The sequence below is a fragment of the Musca vetustissima genome, unplaced genomic scaffold (genome assembly GCF_032173495.1).
Source record: "Musca vetustissima isolate MV318-11 ecotype Yass unplaced genomic scaffold, APGP_CSIRO_Mvet_v1 utg87353, whole genome shotgun sequence".
NCBI lineage: Eukaryota > Metazoa > Arthropoda > Insecta > Diptera > Muscidae > Musca > Musca vetustissima.
The window spans coordinates 52910-73276 of record NW_026886004.1 but is presented as its reverse complement, the minus strand read 5'-3'; the positions used below and the strand labels follow the sequence as shown (position 1 = coordinate 73276).

The 20367-nt window shown below is 38.1% G+C and overlaps 3 protein-coding genes across 3 annotated transcripts; 1 reads left to right on the top strand and 2 right to left on the bottom strand.

Moving 5' to 3' along the window:
* Positions 1–3172: 3172 nt before the first annotated feature.
* Positions 3173–3689, bottom strand: LOC133333425 (coiled-coil domain-containing protein 86). The gene is made up of 2 exons (XM_061541742.1): positions 3532–3689; positions 3173–3465 (listed from the first exon to the last, which is right to left on the bottom strand). Exons 1-2 carry the CDS (start codon positions 3687–3689, stop codon positions 3174–3176), a joined length of 450 nt encoding a protein of 149 aa, XP_061397726.1. The 3' UTR covers position 3173.
* A 2867-nt stretch (positions 3690–6556) lies between these two features.
* Positions 6557–10439, bottom strand: LOC133333423 (probable mitochondrial glutathione transporter SLC25A40). Its single transcript, XM_061541740.1, has 5 exons — positions 10268–10439; positions 10024–10187; positions 9462–9965; positions 9229–9310; positions 6557–6774 (listed from the first exon to the last, which is right to left on the bottom strand). Exons 1-5 carry the CDS (start codon positions 10374–10376, stop codon positions 6557–6559), a joined length of 1077 nt encoding a protein of 358 aa, XP_061397724.1. The 5' UTR covers positions 10377–10439.
* Positions 10440–15574: 5135 nt separating this feature from the next.
* LOC133333428 (thioredoxin domain-containing protein 5 homolog) lies at positions 15575–20367 on the top strand. The gene is given in 3 exon segments (XM_061541744.1): positions 15575–15762; positions 19314–20070; positions 20073–20367. Coding segments are annotated over 3 exon segments (1218 nt in total). The 5' UTR covers positions 15575–15592; the 3' UTR covers positions 20364–20367.

The following is a 20367-nucleotide window of genomic DNA, read 5'->3' as shown; positions in this document are numbered from 1 at the left end:
TGTACTTATTTCCGTACATCAACACTACTTCCCAACCAGTATTTCATTTCATATGTCAAGATTCATGCTATATATGTTCAATATATATACAACAGGAAGTACATTCAGTAAAGTTTAATACCTTTAGTACACTTATAGGTCGAATTTCCAAAAACCCTTTGCACATCATTCTAACTTTCCATCAGTGACCAAAATTCCAAATTTCAGAATTCTAGCTCTTCCCGTTCGCTAATAAAAAGGATACCATATTTGGTACATTTTAGTACTTTTCGTACCCTTCTACTTCCAACAAAACTTCCTGCATACCCCGATCCTACACCCCCATAATGACTGTACACTGTAGTATGAATTTCCAAAACTTCCTACTTAACCCATACCTACACTTCACAGAGATCCTAATTCCAAGTTTCAGAATTCCAACGCTATCGGTTCACTCACAATCCAAATTGTACCAAATTTAGCACACAGTAGTATGAATTTCCAAAACCTCCAACTTACCCTAACCCTACAACCCCACAGTGACCCTAAATCCAAGTTACAGGATTACAACTCTATCGGTTCACTCACAATTCAAATTGTACCAAATTTAGTACACAGTAGTACGAATTTCCAAAACCTCCTACTTACCCCAATCCTACACCACCACAGTGATCCTAACACCAAGTTTCAGGATTCCAACTCTATCTGTTCGCCCACAATTAAAATTGTACCACATTTAGTACACAGTAGTACCAATTTCCAAAACATCCTACATACCCCAATCCTACACCCCCACAATGATCCTAAATCCAAGTTTTAGGATTCCAACTCTATCGGTTCACCCTCAATTCAAATTGTACCAAATTAAGTACATAGTAGTACCAATTTCCAAAACTTCCTACATACCCCAATCCTACACCCCCACAGTGATCCTAAATCCAAGTTTCAGAATTCCAACTCCATCGGTTTATCCCCAATTCAATTTGTACCAAATTTAGTACACTGTAGTACGAATTTCCAAAACTTCCTACAAACCCCAATCCTACACCCTCACAGTGATCCTAAATCCAAGTTTCAGGATTCCAACTCTATCGGTTCACCCCCAATTCAAATTGTACCAAATTTAGTACACAGTACTATGAATTTCCAAAACTTCCTACAGACCCCAATCCTACACCCCCACAGTGATCCTATATCCAAGTTTCAGGATTCCAACTCTATCGGTTCACCCTCAATTCAAATTGTACCAAATTTAGTACATAGTAGTACCAATTTCCAAAACTTCCTACATACCCCAATTCTACACCCCCACAGTGATCCTAAATCCAAGTTTCAGGATTCTAACTCTATCGGTTCATCCACAATTCAATTTGTACCAAATTTAGTACACTGTAGTACGAATTTCCAAAACTTCCTACATACCCCAATTCTACACCCCCACAGTGATCCTAAATCAAAGTTTCAAGATTCCAACTCTATCGATTCATCCACAATTCAATTTGTACCAAATTTAGTACACTGTAGTACGAATTTCCAAAACTTCCTACAGACCCCAATCCTACACCCTCACAGTGATCCTAAATCCAAGTTTCTGGATTCCAACTCTATCGGTTCACCTACAGTTCAAATTGTACGATATTTAGTACACAGTAGTACGAATTTCGAAAACTTCTTACTTACCCTAAACAGAGATTCTAAATCCAAGTTTCAGGATTACAACTCTTTCGGTTCACTCACAATTCAAATTGTACCAAATTTAGTACACAGTAGTACGAATTTCCAAAACGTCCCACTTAACCCAAACTTTCACCCCCAGACTGATCCTAAATCCAAGATTTATGATTCCAACTCTATCGGTTCACCCACAATTCAAATTGTACCAAATTTAGTACACATTAGTAAAAATTTTTAAAACTTCCTACATATCTCGATCTTACACCCCAACAGTTACCCTGACTCCAAATTTCATGATTCTAGCTCTATTGGTTCGCATAAAATTCAAATTGTACCAAATTTAGTACCATTTAGTACCCATGAATATAAATTACTGAAACTGGGTAAAAAAATTCCAAAACTACGTACATTCCCAATCCTACACTCAGATGTCCAACTCCTAATGTTAATTTCAAATTTCAGTATTTCAGCTCGATTTGTATCTCCAAATTAAATTTGTACCAAATATAGTATCATATAGAACTTTTCGTACACATGAGTACACGCTTTCAAAACCATCTCCTTAAATAGACTCTACATCTCATCCCTAAGTCGCATTCCAAATTTCAAGTTTTTAGCTCTATCAATTCACATGCTACGAAATTGTACAAAATTAAGTACATTTTAGTACTTTTCGTACCCTTCTATTTCGAATTTCCAAAAACCCGTTGGTACATCTATCCTACACTCAGCGACCACCAATCCAAATTTCAGAGTTCTAGCTCTACCGGTTCTCCAAATACAAATGGTATCACATTTAGTACTTTTAACTCCTGTTCTATTTGCATGAAATTTTGTTGTTGAGATCGGTTAAGATGTATATATAGCTACCTCAAATATTTCTGTCAGATTTTAAGCAAATGGTCCAAATGGAGGAGCCTATGTCTGTTCGCTTTACATGAAATATTGCATAGCGTATTGGTTTGAAGAGGTTTTAGGTTAACATATATCTTCCATATATATTTTCATCCGATTTCATCAAAATGATGTACCAAAGTTCGTCCGGTTAGGACGAATTTGTGCACAACGTACCAAATCAAACCTAGAATAACGTGTACATATTGATATCTTTATGGGTTTTTTTAATTTAATTCAAATATCAATGTACTTCTCGCAGTTAATTTCGTCCGATTCCATTTCAATGATCCTCCACAGATGCTATGTCTATTATATCTACAGGATATTGTAGATATGAGCCCCTCTTGTATGTACCCAAAGTGGCGAAGGTATCATACAGCCGGCCCCGTCCGACTTTTCACCTTTCCTTACTGGTTTGTATTGCAAATGTAGTGAAAAAAATAATATACCCTTCATTATTTTAAATCCTGTGTCAAGCTCTCACTTTTGTTTACAAAAATATATACAATTTCCATTAATAGTTTTATTTCAAAATTTAGTAATAAAATAATTATATAGCTAAATATATTGTACTTAAAAAACTAGAACACATCTATCTATCCATGAAAAATAATCAATCAAAACTACACCACTTTAACTTGACTCAAGTCGCGTTTCTCAATCAAACGCATTTGTTTCCTTTTCATACGTTTCAATTTGGCCGGATTCTTAATGACCTGCACAATTTCAGCCTTACGTTCGTTGGCCAAACGGCGTTCGGCATTTTCCAAACGTCGTTGTTTCTTTTCCAATGCCGCCTCCTTTTTGGCTTCTTTGATTTCGCGTGAACGCTCTTTGATGGCACGCAATTGATTTCGCAGTTCCATTTTCTTTTCGAATGTTAGACGTGGTTTAGTTTTTTGTATGGTGGAGAATCTATGGAGGGAAAAACAGTTTTAATATTTGTAGATGTGTATTAGAGGGTGTTTGTAAAGAACCTACTTGGTTTTTGGTGTTTTCCATGGCCTGTGTGATTTTGGCTGACCGCGAGGTACTTCATTTTCTGGTTTCTTTACTTTCTTGGCGGCTTTAGCTGCAGCCGCACTGGATTCCTTGTTGGCTTCATTTGTCGCTTGGGTAGCTTTGGTTTCTTCTGTCATTTTGTCAATTATTCCACTTTTTTATTGGAAAAAATAAAAATATTAACGTTCCCCTTTAAGTTTTTTCTACACGTGTGATTGTTATTGTTTTCGTTCGCTTATGTTTTTGACAGTTGAACAGGGTTGCCAGAACGTACGCAATTGTAAAACGATTTGATAGACACAATGGAGGCGACAACGGCTGAGTTGAGTGCATTATATTATGTTTACGTCACATCCTTTGAATATTTGCATGACACATTTGGTCTGTTCCAGTATTTTAAAAAGGGAAACATATAAAATCGCTCTCAAAAAAAAAAAAAAAAAAACATCGCTTGCCAAAATTAGATGGCAGTACTTCAAAATCAACATAACACCCAATCAGAAGTTGGCATTATGATCCAATGAACAGGTCGTGTCAGAACAATCGTTATCGACACTTTTGGATTAAAATGCCCCAAGCTGTCAATTTTTTTTCTTTACGTTTTCACACAACTAAGTCAAAATAGAAAGCTCAGTTCGTCCTCGGACGGCTCACAAGAAAGACGTGACCTAAAAAAGTTTAAATGAGTATTATACACTCACGGGCTTAAAAATAGATTTTACAAAATGGCGGTTGTTAAGCGTTCGCTTAACTAACACGTGTGTTTTCAAATACGGATAACCTATAAAGTCCGAGTCGTTCAACAGAATCCAAACAGCTGCGCATGTAATTTTTAGATTTCGTAAATTTAGTAACTAAAGAAGATGCTTCCCGCAACTATGTGACTCCTTCACAGTAGAAGAGTTCACTGATACACAAGGCTTAGAAAGTCTGAACATTGTGGTCAAATTCTTAAAGAAGATCGAAGTCAACCTGTAAAACACAAACCACCATATATGGATAAAGTCAAATTCTTTCTACACATGTAGACATGGCTCTGAACATTCTAACACCAAATAGGACGTGAGCCAAGGAGGAGAGGAGTTAATTGAAAAAAAAATTGAAAGCATTTTGACAGCTCGGGTAAAATCATCTGGACTTATCGGACGGCCTTATTATTGAATCATGGGCAAAATTTGTTACCAGTTTTGTGGGTTCAGGAACGGTTTTCGAGTAAAAAGTAAAATTTAGGATTTCTTTAGGTCCTAGAACGGAATTATTATTGTAATTGTTATTATGCACGAAACAAAATATATATGCCGAAAAACATCCACTCTTTTGGGGCACATCGGTTTTGGATTCGCCGAAATGCAGCAATTCATTACTCTGATCATCCCATCGTTTCAGGAAACAAAAAGGTAATTTCAGGTCGAATAGCCGAGATGAAAATCAAATTCTTAGCGGAAGCAGAATTCAAGAGTGAGGAAACTTTGGGGGTCAGATGATTAATCGCCGTACATAAAATGAAAGAACCATTATAGAATCTCAGTCAGATTTAACGTCCTCATGGAGCTCACGATGGAGAGCGTGCGGGTAAATTCTTTCGAACTTTCTTACGAATTTCATCTTACCATAGATGAGATGAACCTCGCTCTCCGAAAGCAAATGCGTTTTGACCCATCTTCATCTTACCATAGATGAGATGAACCTCGCTCTCCGAAAGCAAATGCGTTTCGACCCACGAATTTGTGAAGATACGATACGGCACGTTTGTAGTGCTTCGCATCGGATACTTCTCGGGCTTTTGAACCGCTGTCCTTTGTTGGGTTCTCGATAGATTCTCCATCGTCCGACATCGCCTCCGTCGTAATTTGCCTTCGAAGTTCATTGTCGGCAAATGGTCGGTCAACAAGGTCTACGCTTCCTTCGTTGAGGCTACAACAGTCTCCCTGTGTAGACTTGGGCGGAATCACCGTAGTGTCCAGGTCATCATCAGTCAAGCTAAAATTTAGTAGCAGTTCCTCCGGAAGCGTATCCCCACTTTGCTCTTCCGGTAAAAGCCTGTCTAGTTGGTCGAAGATGTCCCTACTCTGCTCCTCTAGACTATCGCGGATAGCGTTTAGGATCCCGTGTAAGTCGTCCCCTCCCAGAACTACAGTCCTGTCAGTCATAGACTGATTTGCATCTGTCTTGACTTGCTCCTTTACCAATTGAATTGCCTGTTCGTCAACGTTATTAGGGTTTGAAATTGATGCGCTTGTAGCAGGTACAGATGCCAAGGCATCCACACCTAGAGCAGCCGGTTCACAATCGCTTCATCTCGACGATACGTGACTTGTGGTCTCACAAACAATTGCCGCCGATACTGGCTTATTAACTCCCTGCACCGTAACTTTATTCCTTTTGTTCTTCTTTACCATCTCAATTTATTCGGTCCACGGGGGATCCGAAGATCCTCATGGTTTTCACGAAGTGCAGAGAAAAGTGGACCTAGGTTAGCTTCACTCTGCACATCATAGAGACCCCCTTCCCATCCGCAACCCGGGAAGACGCGTCTAGTAGGAGATTGGCAAATCCCCTAGGGGGAGTTATTGTGAGAATCTGTACTAGTTTTTCAATAAAAAATTAATTAAAATATAAATTCTATAAAATCTAATTAACAATAATTCTTTATTTACAACATATACAGGATGATTTTGTGCAAACTATTTTTTGCAGCGGTATTTTTCTAATTCATAGTTGTTTTGTTTCCGTTTTGGTAAATCTATTTTTAGCATATTAACAAATAATATAAATCATAGATTAACTTAAAGCATTAAACTAATAATAATATTAAATGAATGAACAATAACAATAGCAAACATTACGCACAGCTAACGGAACAGTTTTTGTGTAGTGACAATTTTAATGGCTAACGCTTAGGAAACCAATTGGAAAATATTCCTACAAAAACAAAAGGTACCTGATTATGACTAAACGTAGTAAAATAAACCCCTTTTAATGGGTTTCTTATCAAATTGTGTCCTTATTGATTTCGCATTTTTTCACTATGCTGTTCGACATTGTAGTGATAGAAAAATGATTTACTATATTCGAATGTAGAAATCATTATAGCACATGCCGGGGCGACCTTAAAGAGTCGCGGTCCCAAACCGGCAAATAGACCAGAAACACCATTAGTGGCATAGATTGTGGCAAGGCGTTTTGTTAGACTTGCGGTGGGTAATTGTTTGACTGGTTTATCTAAAAGAAGAAGAAAATGGGAAATTTTACTAGATTGATTTTTTTTAAATAAAAAATTAAAAAAAAAATACAAAGTCTTGCGAAAACATCTATCATCATAATGTATTTCAAATTGTGTTTAAGCTTCGTCATGCTATTACAGCAAGATTGATATGATAAGGCAACCAAAACAATTATATTGAACATGCTATTTAATAAAAATATGTGCAGTTATTAGCTAATGTTGTCCATCGGTAATTTATGTACTCTAATCACTTGAAAAAAAAAAAAATGTACTCATTGACTGAGAATTTTTTTCTACATAGAAAAAATACTGTAGACTTGTTTGCAAAGATTTGGACATCTACATCAGATTTAATGATATTCAGACCTGCTCGATAGGCATGTTGAAATATGTTGGTTAGAATGACTATCTCTTTGAATCACGAAATAAGTTGCAGTTTTCAGGACGGCTTAAGGAAATTTTCATATTTTTTAACTTTACGCAGATAGCTGTGGTTTTCAACATACTGTTTTATATCATTAGAACCCTCTCGGAAGATCGTGTAGATCACACTAGGTTCTATCCACCATATAATGGTTATTAAGGCTTTATCTGAAGGATAGCAGTTGTAGCAGTTTATATGAATGTTGTTCTTCTATTGGATTCAGTCAGGTTCTGTCTCCAAGTTAAGAAATGTAACCAATTTCAGTAAATGCAACACAGATCTTCAGGAGTAAGTCGGGAGGATTTTTCTGCACCATCCTGAACGTAATTGGGCCAAAACTACTCTGATTTGTCTGGGCAGCTGACGTTCTTCAGCTGCAATTGGTGGGGGTGAGCTCCGAGGACGGCATTCACTCTGTATTCGTTCAGCGCTGCGGCAACTGCATCAGTATGAATGCTATTCAGACATGGCCACTTGATCTATAGGCTCCCTTTTATAACGTTGGACCTCTCATTCTAGATCATGGAGATCCTTACTGACACGCCTGGATGAGGGAGTCTTATCCACTATATGATGGTTAAGAGCACCCAAGCAGGTATTGCAACGAAAACATATTGCTATGATGACGTAAGGACAGGATCTTCGTCCCCTCATGTAGATAGTCCACTGGTATAATGAGGAGAAACCGTGCCGCAGTTCTCAGGGCGGGATTCTGACTGGTCTGAATACTTTTCCATTGCATAACACTAGTATTCGAAGAACACACTGGTATCGCTTTGTAAGGTTTCCTTATATGCGCCCAAGAGCTGCCGGCGAGCGACTTAAGCACCATTTTTTCTACTTTTCAAGTTATCGCAGATAGCTGTGGTTTGCGCAGACGATTTAAGATTATGCTGGCGAATGTGACCCCGAGTATTGTGTGCCCCGAGTTGGTGGTCGGGATTGTGTGCTCCTCGACCTGCACATTCAACGGCAATCTCATCTCCAAAATCCATGTGGTGAATATTGTGGCCGACGATTTCGTGGCGGATATTTTCATATTCCTCGCAGTTAAAACAACTAGCGGTCCCAATTTTGGAACACTTCAAATGCTTTAACCATTTATTCCCCTTATGCTCCCCGAATTAATCCACTGACCTCCATTCCGGGTTCCGTAGCCCTTTAATGTGCGAGGTTAGATCGACGTAGCAGATCACGCTCATTTGCTAGTCCAACTGCCTCTGATGAGGAATTAGGTCTCATCTGGTGTATTCGACCAACAGAAGTAAATCTTCACAATTCTTCTACCCGTACATCAGAAGGAATGCGAAGTGTTCGACAAGCAGTAATAAATCTAGTGGCTGTAGCAGCAATGATGTCTCAGAATTTCTATCTAGCTTTCCGTAGGAATGGAAGCTTTCTAAAACGATTGATTGGTGAAATTTTGAAACTCCACCAGTGGGGTTTCCAATGATTAAGGAAATTGAGGCGTTCAGAGTTGATGAAATCGGGTGTTCTGCTGATGGAGACATTTATTGAAAGGTGGTCTGATCCGAGAGAATTCAGAGACTGTCATTTAACCGCATTTATCAAACCGGATTACATGATGGTTATATCTGGATAACTGCGACACTCCATTTTTTCTGGTTGTGGCATCATGATTCACCATAAAAAATGTGAAGCTGCTCTGGCAGCACGGTGTTCCTCTGGCGAATACCTAGGGCGAAATATAGCAAATCATGGTGTGTATTAAGGTCCTCTAATACCAGACGGCTTTTCCCTTCAATAGAAGGCAAATAACGCGGTTCACAGTTATTAAGCGGCTGTATATACACGTTAAGCACTCCTACCTGGGCTGTACTACATGTGTCATGTGGATTTATGCTTTTAACTTGTATTGTGTTTATATTGAACGAATAAATTTTGTTATATTCATATGATATTGCTTATTTTTATCACTGTATCGAACATATCTGACCAGTCCATTTTACTTCTGTTGTAAATGATCGATAAGAGTATAATAATCTTAAGAGTTTTATCAACTCACCTGCAAATATAACTTTTTCGCCAAATTCAATTTGTTCATGAGTTTTCACCACATCGAAAGGGGTTGTTATTGTTGCCGCTATCTGTTATGAATACAAACAAACTTATTGTTAATATCAACAACAACAATTGAATAGATAACAAATGTAATGCATAGCTTAGCAGAAAAAAAATCATCCACAGTACTATGATAATTTATTTTGCCATTCACAATGCCCTGCACTGCACACTTACCGAACCAGAAATAGCACCCGCTATAAAACTGAATGCGAATGTTGGCTCAATCACACCATAATGCGTTTTAATCGATTCATATGATGCCCAATAAATGCCCGAAAAAGGTACATCACGCAGTATAGTGGGACGTAGACCACGCCACAGACCCCATATGCCTTGTGATTGTACCACATTTCGTATGGCGGTTGTCACTTGGGCGTATGTCATTTTTTCCGATTGCATTTTGGTGCGTATAAGCTCAACAGGATTTACAAAGGTTACGGCACATATGCGTGCCGTAACACCAGCTAATAGCGGCACCAGCAGTGGGATGTCACGACCGCGGGGAGAACCTTTAACTTCGGCCAGGTACTTATAGTGAAATTCTAAAAATTTCGATTTGAATTGTTCATAGCCAACAAAATATATAATTGTAGATGGAAGAGCTGATATTAGAGTGGGTCCCAGACCGGACCACAGGGAGCGTATACCCTCTGTGCGGCTTATATGGATAAATGCATCCTACACAAAACACTTTTATTAATACTTGTTTTTTAACACATCCTAATAAAATACTTACAACTGTCCCATTTAGCGGTTTAATAGGTTTAACATCCGGAAAGGAAGCCTTGGCATCACACGGACACAAATGATCCATTAACCCATTGCAGTAAAGAAAACATTTGTTCGACATCTTGGCCTGTTGGGCCTGCAAACGAGTTTTGATTACATCCAACGGAGTCACTGTGGATAAATAAACAAACATTTAGTTATTTACATATTCATGAAAGTTCATTTAGCTCCAAAACATGAATTTGTCTTACTAAAACATGCCGTCAACATTGCTCCCGTGCATGCTGATGCAACTTGCTGTACCGGTCTGATATTGAAACGTGGATCATCCAAACGAGCAATGGACTTTGTCGCACCCATAATAACTTCCGACTGACCAACATCGGTTCGTTGTAATGGCAAAACTTTGGTATTGTCATTTATCATTGTGGCTCTGTTGTTGCTGTTGTTCATTCGGAATTTCGTCAGGTCTTTGTGAAATTACAAGCTGGAAAATATAAAACAAAACACCATTATATATAGATTTCAGTTAAAAAACAATGCGTTTTACTAACCTATTAGACTATTCTTCGTGGGTCATTGAGATATCTTCCGGTAGAAAAATCTTAAACTCAAATTGCGTATAAAAACATTTTCTGTCCACTGATATTGTCTTCTTATTTGGGAGTCTAATCAAATCAAATTTGGTCGTTCGTTCCCGACTATCAGTACAAAACTATTTGGATGACTGTTTGACATAACAATAACATGAGGAAACATGATCCACACAACAGTAGAACCAAACTTTACTACCCAAATTGGCAAAGTAAACAAATGCTATCGTATACAAAACACAAAGTTCATGTTGTGGGAACAGCTGATTGCCAAGGTCATATATTTGATAGTTAAGGTTGATTTAGACTCTGTGATGAGGTTATTTGTTTAAATGAGCGAGATTTATAAAAAATGCAGTTGAACATGTAAAAATTATGGTCCAATAAAAAATGGAAGAGTTTCCAACGAAAATAAAAAAGAGATATGTTTGGAAAACTCTTCTATTAATCGAAATTGTTCCCTACTTAATAAATTTGAAAACTTTTACCACTTTTTAGAGGAACAGAACAAATGTTTCTTCCATTTTTTAAAAGTTTTTGTTCCAGTACTTTTTTAAATTCTCATGTTGTGCAAAATGGTGTGCTCAATTTCAAAAAGTAGCTCTCAGAAAAAAATGTGTTGAAAATGTTACGAAATGTGTTCAATAAAAAACAATTGCAAATTCCAATGTGCAATTTGTTTAACAACAAAATAACAGAAAAAATATGCCTTCTGGCTGTTAATTGCCATTATTACCAGAAAAATTTCTAAAGATACTGGAACGTGTTAAAATAAGCAATTTTGTTAGAAGTTGGTCTCTTCTTACACAAGGGTTTGATTCCCGAAAGCCTGCAGTTAGCGCTACCAGTTTTGTGCTGTTGGTGGATTTCAAAAGTGGCAAATGATTTAAAAATAAGTGTTGATCGCACAACAATGTGTAAAATATTGTGGAGAGTAATGAAAGTCCTGGAAGACGAAGTGTGTGCAAGCTGTGGACAGCTGCTAATTTTACTATAAAAACTAATGTAAATACTGTATTTTTTAAATAAATATTGTAAAAACGCGTTAAATATTACTTCTGCGTTTTTTTCAACTTGTAGGTGCTCAGAAAAATACGTACGATCTCATTTCGTTTTCAATCACTTTACTATTTTATTATATTTCAATATTTTTTGGGAATTCGAAATGGAGCACACCAAATTTGGGAAAATGTTTCACATTCGAGCAAACTCGAAATGCAGCACATGGGCGTTTCTTCATATTTTCTAACCGGATTTCGTTAACCCAGTGGGTTATACTAGATTTTACTATTTTCTTCGATATCATAAAGGAAAATTCGTTATCGTAGCAAAAAGTACTAGATTCTTGCAGTACGGGAACAGACCATCTGGCAAGCGATTTTCGAATATATTTTGTTATATTTTTCAAAACATTACACACACATATGACTTTGGCATAACAAGCCACAGTATAAACAACTTTTAATTTATAGGTTGCTATGGCCTTCCTTGAATAATTGTACCATGGTACGAATTTCCAAAAACCCAGACTTATCTGTCACCTTTGGACCAAGAGTGAATTTCAAGATTGTAGCTTCAGCGTTTTAGTCTGGGCTTTGATGAATCGTTAAGTCAGTCAGTCCGTCAATCACTTTACTATTTTATTAGCACAGATTACAAAGTTTTAGAATGACTGGAGAAAAGGGAGCTAGATGAACGATCGTTCCTTTTAAAGCTTTTAGCCTCATTTCCTCATTGAAGTGGCTGTATTTGACACGCCCGCATTCATAGCAAATAATAAACTTCTGTAGAAAAATTTTTCAGTATAGTTTCATCTTTTTACATAGCCTCCAAAAAATACCCCAGAAAGTCCTAAGAGACAATGGTAAAAGGAGCAAAAAGAATAAAGTTACGGTGCAGGGAGTTAATAACCCAATACCGGCGGCAATCGTTAGTGAGGTCATAAGCCACGTGTCGTCGAGATCAAGTGATTGTGATCCGGCTGTTCTAGGTGAGGATGCCTTTGCGCATGCAGCTGTATCTGTTACAAGTGCATCAATTTCGAATCCAAACGTTGACGAACCGGCAATTCTTTTCAGTTTCTGGCTGACAAGACTGTAGTTCTGGAAGTGACGATGTACACGGGACTCTAAATGCTATCCGTGATAGTTTAGAGTAGAAAAGTAAAAGGGATACGCTTCCGGAGGAACTGCTACTAAATCTCACCCTAACTGAAGATGACCTGTACACCACGGTGATCCCAGCCAAGTCTACACAGGGGGACCGTGTTGACCGACCGACTTCAAATCTGACTACAACAGGCCCTTGTCGGCACTTGCCGACAATAAACTTCAGAGGCAATCTGCGACGGAGGCGATGTCCGACGATGGGGAATCTGTCGAGACCCCAGCAACGGCTCAAATGTTGGGAAGGCCCGAGAAGTAGCTGATGCGAAACACTACAAACATGCTGTTTCGTATCTCCGCAAATTCGTGGGCGAGATGTGAATTTGATTTCGGAGAGGGAGGTTCATCTCATCAAGGGCATGATGAGATTCGTAAGGAAGTTCGAAAGAATCTATCCGCACGCTCTCCATCGTGAACTCCAGATGGACAGGATCTCCCTCTCGAATCCTACTGCTCGGATAAAAGTAGTGGAATCGGCGAAGCCGACTGTCTCTGACAAAGGTGATAAGCCGACTTCTGATCTGAAGCCTAGCTCGAAGTCTACTGAGAACATCCCGTAACAAAAAGTCACCCAAAAGGGTGACAAAGGTGAAGCTAAAGCTTTTGGTGGATCCACCAGTGGTCGGAATAGGAAGAAGGGAAAATCCGGCAAGGAACCATCGACTCCTGGGAGAGCAAATGCCTCCCCACAGAGCAAATCTTAGAAGCGCATCCGCTCATCAGAAGGTTCGCACCATTCACCCAAGAAGAAGATGACTTCGCGTCTGACTGACTCATCTACATCATATGCTGCTGTCGCTGGACAACAAACGGCAGAGAAAAAACCTAGTACAGAGAAGGCATAACCTCCTCTGGAAAGGCAAACTCTAATGTTCGTAGTCAGAGACAGCGGAATCCATATGACAGACCGACCAACGTAGCTGCTAACGAAGACCTTCAATAGGCAATCATTGACAAATCTGATCCTCATGGCAGGATTAGCGATAGTCATTGGTTGGTCTTTGAAGGAGCCCTTCGGTCGGCTTTCGTCTGTGGGTCGGAACAGGGGGATCGGCAGCTTGGCAGTGCCTTCATGCAGAAGGGCGCCAAATTCATCAACTGATTAAACAGGAAATCAAAAGATTACCTCGTGAAAACTGTTGACGGCTTTGGCAAGGAGCCGACATTGCTGCGGTCTCCCTATCTGAGATCCCAACCAAAAAAATTTTTTTTGGAGGAAAAAATAAAACTCCCAAAAAGATTTGTTATTTTTGTCGCAAAAATAAAAATAATTTTTAACAGTTAAAAATCAACGTTTATTTTTTCCGCTAAAAATAAATAATCAAAGTGGATTTTTTATTTAGGCCACAAAATTACTGTTATTTTTTAACTGATTTGATATTACTTATAAACGTTACGGCCCCTGGATACATCACCTTATTATTGTTTCATGGTCTATACGCTGCTAGTTAATCCACATTAATCGATTAATCATGAGTCGAACCATCTGGAAGGCTCTGTCTCATAGCCAGCGCCTAGCGACAAAGGTGAAGCTAAAGCTTTTGGTGGATCCACCAGTGGTCGGAATAGGAAGAAGGGAAAATCCGGCAAGGAACCATCGACTCCTGGGAGAGCAAATGCCTCCCCACAGAGCAAATCTTAGAAGCGCATCCGCTCATCAGAAGGTTCGCACCATTCACCCAAGAAGAAGATGACTTCGCGTCTGACTGACTCATCTACATCATATGCTGCTGTCGCTGGACAACAAACGGCAGAGAAAAAACCTAGTACAGAGAAGGCATAACCTCCTCTGGAAAGGCAAACTCTAATGTTCGTAGTCAGAGACAGCGGAATCCATATGACAGACCGACCAACGTAGCTGCTAACGAAGACCTTCAATAGGCAATCATTGACAAATCTGATCCTCATGGCAGGATTAGCGATAGTCATTGGTTGGTCTTTGAAGGAGCCCTTCGGTCGGCTTTCGTCTGTGGGTCGGAACAGGGGGATCGGCAGCTTGGCAGTGCCTTCATGCAGAAGGGCGCCAAATTCATCAACTGATTAAACAGGAAATCAAAAGATTACCTCGTGAAAACTGTTGACGGCTTTGGCAAGGAGCCGACATTGCTGCGGTCTCCCTATCTGAGATCCCAACCAAAAAAATTTTTTTTGGAGGAAAAAATAAAACTCCCAAAAAGATTTGTTATTTTTGTCGCAAAAATAAAAATAATTTTTAACAGTTAAAAATCAACGTTTATTTTTTCCGCTAAAAATAAATAATCAAAGTGGATTTTTTATTTAGGCCACAAAATTACTGTTATTTTTTAACTGATTTGATATTACTTATAAACGTTACGGCCCCTGGATACATCACCTTATTATTGTTTCATGGTCTATACGCTGCTAGTTAATCCACATTAATCGATTAATCATGAGTCGAACCATTATCGCCGACTTGCGCTATCCCTAACCGGCAATTCTCGCATGCCTCCTTTCTCAAACAAGACGGCGGCTTCTTTAGATGTCTCCCATCACACTCCATTCGTAAATTTAATTTTTCGTTTTCCACTTTGAGTTCCTTGTTTATCGGCCATTTTTTCTTATCCCCCATTTGGAACGTTTTTAATTTAGCTTAGGCAATGTGTCACACATCATCACGGTCATCACACGTTTGCCGGTTTTCGCTGAGACACGTCCACCGTTTATTTGTTCAGCGAACTTAACCAAATTAGGTAGTAAACCAATTGTGGTTGGTGTTGTTGCAGAAAAACGAGCAACAGTTTGAAGAGGCAAATAAAAGAAGTTAATTTTTTTAAAGTGTATAAATTAAAAAACAAAAATGATGGCGTGGAAAAATTTATTGTTCGTGTCTTTGGCGTTATTCGCAATGATGCCATTTATTGCTGCATCGGAAGAGGAAGAGAAAAACTTTGCCGTTGAATTGACGGCTGAAACTTTCGATGAGGCTATTGCGAAAAATAATCATTTTGTTAAATTCTTTGCACCATGGTAAGTAAAAATATGTATTTGAATTCAATTTTAAAAATTCCTTTATTCTAATTAGACAATAGACCCTTTGTTAGGTGTTGGTTGCATTGCATGGCTAAAACTCTTTGTTTGCGTGCAATTTTTCTTTTTTCCTTTATTCTTCCCTCCTTCTGGCAATCAAACAATTTATAATGAACACGTACTTCATATTGCATTTGATAAGCTTCTTCAAGTGCCGATCCGGCGACAACGACGGGTTCAATGAAACGAAAGGGTGAAGAACAACAATGATTTTAGATTTGTTGATATCTTTACAAAACAAAAATACTAAAATTAGAAACTCAATATTTTCAATTTCATTTTTATTTGAACAAAGGCTCACAAAGTTGTTGTCGTCTCATGGGTCTCCAAGGAGGGGTATCATTACACCGAGTTTTTGTATATATTTCTTTATCGCTACGCTGCTTGACACTCATAAATAATATCTACATCAAATGATAGGGTATTAATTCAATGAATCCCACTTGATTTTGATGAGTTGACACATATATTTATTTACTCTAGCACACTTTGCATTTCAAATCTTCCGTCGAAGACGACGACACCGATGATAAGAAGGGTTGCCCATGTTTTCGGGTTCATATTACTGATTACAAACAACATAAATTAGAGGAATTATGTTGCTGGTGTATACAAAATTCCGACTGTTGCGTTGCTTATCAACTACGTGAGACTTCGGTTACTTGATATTTCGGAAATACATAAGATTGTTGAATGAATTCCTTCAGATAAGCAAGATGCATGGGTTTCTAATGAATCACTAATTTGTGTACATATTACACTTGGCATGCAACTGGTTTAATTGTTAATTGATATGTACAGTCAATTGTGTGCATAATATTCATAGACAGATTAAAGAGAGTTCCAACTTCATCTTAAAAAATGATTAAAAAAAACGGCATGTAAGAACGTCCAACTCGATGTGGACATACAAAATACTACAATATACTACACAAAGTGGTTGGCATTGGAAAACGAAATACCAAACTATATTGGGTTTATGGCCCGGAGTCGGATCGTTTTGAATTTTTCACTATAAGTAGTTTCTAATATTAACGACCTACCCCATCCTAATATGGGTATCAATTTGAAGTGGTTGAAGTTCTGATTGCAAAAATGCAATCACTTTATTGAAAACTCCATACTAATTAATTTAAAAGATATTCTATATAATTGCTGGTGTTGGCATCTGCCCATAGAGAATTTTAGAAATGGCGGCATGTGCTAGATAGCCTGAGCGGGTCAAATTCCAAATATGTCCTTGGTATACTTGTGGTATTTCGAAATCCACATATTCCTTTTGACTTTCTTTTATGGAATAGCGTGCTCACAAGGTTGCCAGAGATGCCACCTTCAAGGTTTGTGCGTATGCGGACGACTATATGATCATGTTTAAAGGGAATATTTGCTTTGAAGTGGAAAATAGTGGTGTGTATGCCGCTTGATCTTGAGGTGACATGTAGGGGTATTAAGTATATGCTTAAGCGTTGCTTGCAGTAGGATTAGAATGATTGGCTCTGGCCTTCTGATCTGATGGATGAGTACAGTTGGCGATACAGCACTATCCTTCGGCAGTGTGTTGTTGATAGGTGGAGACACAGTGACAAAGGGAGGGTGACGTGTTGAGTGTGTTGTGGTGTCGGTTGCCGCGGTCAATGTCCGCGAGGACATCATGTTAATTGTTTGTGTTCCGTGTTCTTGTTCATCGTTGTTGCAGTGTTTATTCTTGTCATTAGCGGTGTTGCTGCTTGAGGTAGGCCAAATGGCAGGAACTCACATAAATTCTCAGTAGATTCTGTTACGTAGGTGGTGTTGGCATCTGTCTATAGGAGAAAGTTTTAAATCCCCGTCCAAAGGGAGACCACATGCAAAAAACTTGTTTATTTGAAGACAGAACTTCAAAACTTCAACCGTTTTCAATTAATATCCATACCAAAATCCAGACCAAAAAACTTTAGAATTTTTAAAGTCTTGGGAAAATAGAAATATCTTAGCGGAATTTCGTAGGTCCATATTTAAGGTTTTTTCAGATTTCTGCATGAAAAACATTATATCGTTGTAATCAGGATGCTTCGTAATAGTCAGTGTTTCGTTAAAATTTTACAAGAAAAAGTTACTTCAATATGCAGATGTTCATGGTTTTTAATGTATATATTTTGTTTAATATTTATAGATGATTTATCCTATGCTTAGTTTCATATATTTTTATTTTTCATATGTTTTAATTTGAATTTATGAATTGATTAATAATTAATCGTTAATTAATTTTAAGCCTTTGGAGTAGTTCATGTATTGTTGGTTATGATATAATTAAGTGATATACTGTTAATTTTAAGCTTTTGGAGTAGTCCACGTAAAGAAGTTTTTGGAATCGCTCATGGCCCTTTGGGCTAGGTTCTTGTTTATGAAATAAATTGAAATTGAATTGAATAAACGATCGGCGAACGGAAAATTTGACTTTTGGTAGTGGTGTGGGCGGAGGCTAATAAACAGATTAAAAAAAGGTCCTACTCCACTTTAAAAATATTTGATTTTAAAATAAACAAACGTCAGGCCGGGTCGAACTTTCTTTGTAACCATGTACCCACACCATGGTTTGGGCCTTCAAACCTTGGATAATAAAAATATTATAAAACTTTTTGGGACTATACCAAAGCAATGTTTGGGCAAAATTTCAAAGCATTATACTAAAAATTACGAGCTCTACATTGAGTCGGACATGGCTAAATTGCTATAAAATTGTATTCCTTATGGGTCCTTCAACGAAAATATCGAGTTACTGCAAACTGAATAATAGATTTAATATACACTTAAAAAAATCAACTCTGTGATTTCTATGGTTGCAATTACTTTTGGAATTTTGGATAGGAAAGTGGAAAAGTGCTGCTCTGCTTTTATGCCGGAAATACACATAAGCTCTTGGAGAATTATGTCCTCAGATCATTGTGAAATTTTTAGACGGTTCAATGAAACTGTTTTTGGAAGTAATGTCAGTTTAAATAACGAATTATGGCAAATAGATCTGAAGGAAGAAATCAGGAGATATACGGGCTTCAACCTTTTATCAATTCTGTGTCATTTCAACCTACCAACATGATTCTTTGAAAATGCGAAATTTCGTAATATACCTTCCGTATTATGTTACCTTATCAAAATACCCTAATTTTTTTTAAATACATACACTTGTTTGCAAATTATGATTTCAAGAACAATTAATTTAAAAACCCAACAACTTGTCAACATTTGCTGATTAGTTTTTTATTATCCCATGATATGGGATTTATTTTAACCAGCCAAGTGGTGTTCCTTATCATCATTTTTTAGTGTTTATTAAATTATCATGTTTTTAATTTCAAATATTGTGTGTTGTGTGCACCCTTGTTCCTCTTTCACAATGTTGCAATGATTCTATTAAATAAATAATATATTTACATATCTCTTAGTTTTCAATTGTAATTAATTATGTCATATGCTCATTTAATGTTAAATGTCACAATCTGTTTTCTTTTCAGGTGCGGTCACTGCAAACGTCTGCACCCTCTGTGGGAACAACTGGCCGAAATGATGAACGTGAAAGATGAACCACAAGTTATCATTGCCAAGGTTGATTGCACCCAACAGCAAGAATTGTGCGCCAAACATGAAATCACCGGCTATCCCACCCTACGTTTCTTCAAATTGGGTGAAACTGAATCGGTGAAATTCAAGGGCACCCGTGATATGCCTGCCATTACCGAATTTATTAACGAACAATTGAATGCCGACAATGAAATTCCCCACGGTGAGGAGAAAGAAGGAGAGAAAAAGACTGAGGGCGCAGCTGTGGTTGTTGAAAAGGGAAAACTTGTTGAATTGACCGAAGACAATTTCGCCAAACATGTATCCAGTGGTAATCATTTTGTTAAGTTCTATGCTCCCTGGTGCAGTCATTGCCAGCGATTGGCTCCCACCTGGGAAGAATTGGCCAAGGCTTTGCAAAATGTTCAAGATGTCAGCATTGCTAAGATTGATTGTACCGTTCATCGTCCCATCTGTCAAGATTTTGAAGTTAAGGGTTATCCCACCTTGTTGTGGATTGAGGATGGCAAGAAGATTGAAAAATACTCTGGTGCACGCAGCCTCGAAGAATTGCAATCGTATGTTAAGAAAATGTTGGGCAATGATGTGGCCACTGAGGCACCTGCCACCGAGAAAGCTTCGGATGATGCCGATAAATTGCAAGTCTTGCAATTGAATGGTGATAACTTTGCCCCCACTGTTGCCGATGGCGTGTAACATTTGTTAAATTCTATGCTCCCTGGTGTGGCCATTGCCAAAAATTGAGTCCCGTCTGGGATCAATTGGCTGAGAAATTGCATGCCGCTCCAAATGCCATTAAAATTGCCAAGGTTGACTGTACCGCTCCCGAAAATAAGAAACTATGCATTGAACAAGAAGTTGAGGGTTATCCCACATTGTTTGCCTACAAAAATGGTGTACGTCAAAGTGAATATGACGATAGCCGATCTCTATCCGAATTGGTGGCCTATATTACCAAATTCGTAAGACACGACGAATTGTAAATTG